Source organism: Centroberyx affinis, unplaced genomic scaffold (genome assembly GCF_046629955.1).
Source record: "Centroberyx affinis isolate AG114_WGS23_722 - 3 ecotype Tasmania unplaced genomic scaffold, CSIRO-AGI_Caff_v1 ptg000792l_1, whole genome shotgun sequence".
Lineage (NCBI taxonomy): Eukaryota > Metazoa > Chordata > Actinopteri > Beryciformes > Berycidae > Centroberyx > Centroberyx affinis.
The window spans coordinates 441,399-447,398 of record NW_027279398.1 but is presented as its reverse complement, the minus strand read 5'-3'; the positions used below and the strand labels follow the sequence as shown (position 1 = coordinate 447,398).

Genomic DNA, 6,000 nt, shown 5'->3' with positions numbered 1-6,000 from the left:
CAGCTATATTTAGAGCGTGTGAATCCAGGAGTGTTGGATGTTTCAGCTGGTGAAGCCAACTGGGAATCTGAGATCCACTTCATGACAGTCAACCCTAACACAAGACGAGCTTTCTTCTGGACGTCTTCTGCTTTATTTTGCTTGGATACCGGCTGCAAAAGGATGCTATGTAAACTCAAGAAAGAAAAGAAGAAGAAGCTTGCAAAAACAAAAAAGCTGTGTGAAAAGTGTGTGTTTTTTTTCATGGGGTGTATTAATTTTAAATAATTGTAATGAAGGAATCAGTGGGTAATATTATAGGGCTGTGGTTTCTGTTTCTTGCCCTATCTATTAACATTATGTTTTAGCTCAAAGTTCCTGTTATGGAATTGTTTCCTTGTGTTTTATTTTGTTTACATGCTGTATTTCATGATTTTGTCTTGTGATTGATTGTTGATCAGTTAGATCTAGTTAGGCTCGTTCTTAGTCAAGTCCTTTGAGGCATTCTTGTGATGAAGGGCTATATAAAATATAAATAAATGGACTTGACTTGACTTCTACACTGGTTCTTTCCTAAAGAAGAAAAACAGAGTGTAGGCTATGCACATCCCCATAGATCTTCTTAAAAAAGTGGTGCTGAACATACAAATAAACAGTATTAAAGGCAAAAAGTGCCCGCACACATTATATTAATTTCCCATGCTTTAATAATCCTACACCAAACAACAGCAACATTTCTCCCACAGTGGGCTTTGTCATTTTCTTTTCTAAAGAAGGGCAGCAAAGTCTGACATGCAAAATAATCCTTGAAATGTTTTGTTAAACAAATCAAGTTGGACAAACACCTGCTGGGAGGAGTGAGCCTGAACACCTTCATGGATGGGAGCTCGTCACTCTTTATTATTGTGCAATACTTTATTGATCCCTGTAGGGAAATCCTCTGTTGTCTATACTTTGTTATAAACATGTGGGACAGTATATGCAAATGTTGCTCAAGTTTATTTGCTTATTATGCGCATATGACAATGTAGACACAAATGTGACCTTTTATCTAGATTTACATCCTCTCTTACTTGGTAATGTTAAGGCAGTTTGCCGTCACACTTTGTTAGTTTGTTTATTGGAATGAGACAGCAGTATCCTTTCGGCATCAGTTTGATAGTGACTCAGCTGTTGAATGGACTTTCAAGCCAATACTTTTTTGTGTTTATTTGTGAATTATTATAAAATATGATAACATCTTCTTGTGCTACTTTTGCTCTACTGATTGGGCCTTAAAAGAGCTGGAAGTACAGACAGTATCTTCCCTTCATTACAGCTGATTCTTACTTTGTGTCCTTTTGTTTCACAGCACTTTTTTTTTACTGTTTTGGGAAACATGTGATTACTATTAATTCATTTCATTAATAAAATCATCATTTTTTCACTCACTTTCACTCAGTTTTCCCTCACCTTTTCAGTCTCAATTCAATTCCTATCACCAGAAATGGTCACATCATTTTTTTTTTTTTTTTTTTATACATTTCTTACTGACCTTCTACTGTCCCTATCAGCTTTGAGATCTGCTATCTGAGGCTGTGACAGTCAGTCAATGCCAACGGCCGCTCAGAAAAACAAGGCCACTGGAGTCAAGGCTGACAAAACAGACAGTGACTGAAGGCCTCATCTCGCGCATCAAGAGACTCACGTGGTCCAAACAGGCGGCGTGTTGACGTGATAAATGAGATGAGGGGTTCGTTTTTTTTTTTTTTTTTTTTTTTTTTTTTTGTGGTGCTCTCTGACGTAACAAGTCAGGCCGAATCAACCGTACAGCCCACTCTGAAGAGGCTATACCGAGATAATAGAAATGTCATGAATGCACTTGAGTAGCAAGACGTATATGCGAGGGTGGGATGCAGCGTGTGTCTCTGCCAGGCGGGGGAAATGTATGCCTGTTATGTGGCTGTGTTGGATGTCAGGGACGCTCTCATGTGATGTAACCGGACGACACAGGAAGCAGTGAAGGGGGCCTTGTCTCTTTTAACCTTGTGATATAGTCATAAAATCAACCAGAGTAATGTGCTATCCCACATGTGACTGAGAGAGAGAGAGGGAGAGAGAGAGAGAGAGGTTTGTTTACATGTGTGTGTATGTATTATAATAATTAGTAATTGTATGTGCAGTAGTGTAAAAGTAATACCGATATTCAGTGTATAAAAAACTCTGATCTGTTGTATAATTAATGTTATGTTTGTTGTATTTGTTGTTTTGTTGTATGAGAGAGAGAGAGAGAGAAAGGAGAGAAAGAGAGAGAGAGAAAGAGAGAGACAGGGAGAGAGAGAGAGAGAAAGAGAGAGAGAGAGAGAGAGAGAGACCTTGGGTTGGCAACACATGGGGGAAAACAAACTTCAAGGAAATGTTGACATATGATAAACCCTGTGTGTGTGTGTACGTGTGTGTTGTGCGTATTTGGGGGGTGGGCTGCACCTCTGTCACCATACACACACACACACACACACACACACACACACACACACACACACACACATACAGTATATATACACAGTGAGTGACACACCTCCTTTCTCTCCATGCTGGTGTGTGTGTGTGTGTTTTTTTTATTTATTTTTAGCACAGATCGAGTTTCCAGTCCCCGATTGAGCATCGGGAGGCGCTCAGCAACACAACTCCCTGTGAGCTGGAGTGGTTTGCACCGGCTGCATATAATAAACAGACCTGCATCCTTTGTGTTAACTGCAGGAGGCATTTCAGAAAGGAGCCAGAGGATAGGAGATGCCCCTGTAAACCTACGGAGGATTTGAAACTGCCAAGTCATTGTGATGCTCAGGCGTCTGGTGAAAGGACACAGAAGAGACCGTTGAGGCTAAATCTCCAAAACTGACAGGTAGGTGAAAGCGAGTATGGAAAGATGCTTAGATGTTCAGGATAGGATATATGTGTTATTAAATAATGACCTGTTTAAAGAAAGCTATTTTAGATGATAAAGCTGACTTCAGAATGATAATTTTCACTGTTTTATTTGTTATATTGCCTCTAATATTGTGTTTCTGGTTATTGCCTCAAGTTTGACAGTTAATATCTGTCCTAATTTAAGAAAATTATATCTTATTTTTAAAGATCATTCATTGGTAAATCATCATCAACTATTATGATTGCTCAATAGTTTAGTCTATAGTGTCTCGCTTAGAAGTGAGACTGAAAGAAGCAAGTGTGTGTGCCCATGTGAGGCTGCGGGCATTACAACTGAACTGAAGTTGAAAGTAGGCTACTACTGTCTGTCCAACAGAGTAAACCTGTTGGTTCAGTTTAAAGCGGCAGTGTTTCAGTTTCTCTGTATAATCTACAAGTATGTGTTAAATCCGTGTGTGTTAAAATGTCTCCATTCATGCATCATCTATACATGTAAGGTTCTGGTCAATGTTTCCTGTCCTGCTTTCAGCCTTCAGACAAGGTGACCTGTCCTTGGCCCTGTGTGTGTGTGAAGATATCATATCTCCTACAGGCTGCATCTGAAACACACTAGTTCACAGTGAGAGAGAGAGTGAGACAGAGTGACCATATGAAACAATGCTGCTGTGGGAGGCACGAGGTGAGATGAAAATGGCCATTTGACTATTTGCCATATATGATACTATTGATGATATATGATACTGCTTTTGTAAAAAAAAAAAAAAAATCCACATTCAATCAATTCATTCATTTCAACAGAATAAGCACTGAGCTAAAAGAATGTTTATTTAAATACAGTTGTATAGCCATCTTGTGAGGCAAAGGTTCAGGCAGAAGTCATTAGGTTACAAATAATAACTGCATGCAACCTTATTAGACACTTGGGGTCGCCATATCTCTGTCTGTTTCTTTTGCTAGACAAAAAAATCCAATTATTTTTTGACAGACAACAGCTCCCTTCACATTAACTTGGAAACTATGCCAAATCTGTAGATTTACTTATACACACTGAATTTGAATGGCAAATAGACACAGTCTTGAATTGTTGTCTATGAGGCTTGGAAAACCGGTTGTGCTGAATTAATGAGTTGAGTGAATTAATGAGTAATGATGAGCCAAAATGTTTATTTTATATGAAAGCCCAGGCATATGGGGGGGGTCAATGATTGTTGGTAACGTTACTTTCACAGCAGCCAGGTGATTGTCTGTCCGACGTTACTGAAATGTTTTATCGATTGCTTCATGTGCAGCTGACGCTTGGTAAATATTGTAGAAACCGAAATTATACAGCTAGAAACGGTGTAACTTATGCATGTTAAATTGACTTTTACTTTGGAGTTAATTCAGACCATTATATTTAATAGAAGACAGAACTATCTTTAGCCGGGTTTCGTAGCCGTTGCAGAGAGCTGCCCACATCCTCTGTGAAGTGTGTGAACACTGTGAACAGTTATTTTCCCCGGACTGTACCACAAAGTTTGTCGTCGGGGGGGTTAATTTTCTTGCGGCGGTGAGTGCGTAAACTTAGTTATGTAGTGAGCGGGAGTGGAACTAATATTTATTAGAAATTATTGTATTTAGCAATTGAAAATGTCAATGAGTTTGTACTTTATTGAAAAATGATACGGCAAAGACAAGACTTGTGCTGATAAGATTTCTGTGAACCCCCGCGCACCAAGTTTATCAGCCGACCACTGACTTCATTCCATTTTACTTTCGACAAAAAAAAGCTCATCTGTGTGAGAGTTTAAAAGCCAGCTAGCTAATATTGCAAAGCTAACTTTGGTGGTTAGCTAGAGAATTAGTTTGATGAAAGTTTTTATATCAGGATGTTTTTAAATTAAAGATGGAAGACGTCGGGGCAGTTCTTTCTCTGCTGGAAATGATAGCCTGCTAGCTAGATAGTCATCTTTTTGGGAGCTGTCGGCCATCAGAAGTTGGGGGTACTTGGCTGTCTACGTTAGTTAGCGTTAGCTGGCTAAGGCTAACTATTAGCTGCAGTCGGTAGATGCTTTTCTAATAATGTTGATGTGTTCCTGTGAAAAAGTGGATTTTAACATTACTCCCCGCACCGTCGCTCGGCTTGTTTTCGAGGCCGAGCAAGATAACAGAAACGGAGGAAACTCATCCAATGGGAGGTAGGAACTGCAACTTTTTCTTGCCAGGCGATACAATTTTGGCTGGCCCTTTGAGGCCTTGGGGTGTAAGACTAACACCATATGATAACAACAGGTCTCGAGGACTGTTTGCCTCTTTCACATTACTGCAGGTCATTGTAATGCTACAGCTGTAACTCATTTATATATACACAAATGTGTTTAGTAAACAAAGCAACAAAGATGATAAGTCAAGAACGTGAGATCACAGGATCAGCTGTTCCTGGAAATCTACAGAAACGAGAGTTGGCATGCTTGAACATATTGGGCTGCATCTGCAGTGGTTTTGGTGTGTTGTGTATCACGCTAGTAGCTGGGATCAACTTGAAGTTCCCTTAACTGAGTCTCTGAGTGTTCGGCCTGTGTTTTATGGCAAGTTAAAACGTCAGGCCTGTGTGGGCCAAAGAGAGAGGGCTGCACGGGGATTATGATGGATTACTATGGGCAAACAAGACTATGCCAAGATTGTTCTTGTTCAAACAGATCACAGCAAATACTGTCAGGCTTGGTTGGGCCCTTGCTTTAGAAGTGCCTGCTTTGAAGGCAAACAATGGAGTGACACACACAGGCTGCCCCTTCCCTGTTGGAGGATACATTTACAGTATGTTCTCATGTAGTTATTATTGCTTTGGTACCTCAAGGTGGCAGTTAGACCTCGTTATTAGTTGTATAAACTGGTATTTTTCAAAGGATGTGTTATTATTGATGTTTACAATCGCATCTGGTTGTTGCCAGATGAGATAATGTGTCTGTTCCTTCAATGAGAGTCTTAGGATTAGTTGTGTGTTTGTATCTATTCAGGGTTTTGGAAATGATGCCATTCATCGCACCTGTTTCCTGGTTTGAGGACTGGCCTGTAAGGGTTTCCTTGCAACAATGGGGCTGAAATTCATCTCTGTTACTGTTCGGTGACAAA

At 39.9% G+C, this 6,000-nt stretch overlaps 1 protein-coding gene across 1 annotated transcript in view; it reads left to right on the top strand.

Annotated features, from left to right (window-relative positions):
• Nucleotides 1-4,679: 4,679 nt before the first annotated feature.
• The window catches only part of gramd1a (GRAM domain containing 1A), a 32,088-nt gene continuing 30,767 nt past the window's right edge, over nucleotides 4,680-6,000 (top strand). The window contains exon 1 of the mRNA XM_071520313.1: nucleotides 4,680-5,066. Within this exon, the coding sequence (XP_071376414.1) occupies nucleotides 4,951-5,066 (116 nt within the window). The 5' untranslated portion in view covers nucleotides 4,680-4,950. The remainder of the gene's footprint in view (nucleotides 5,067-6,000) is intronic.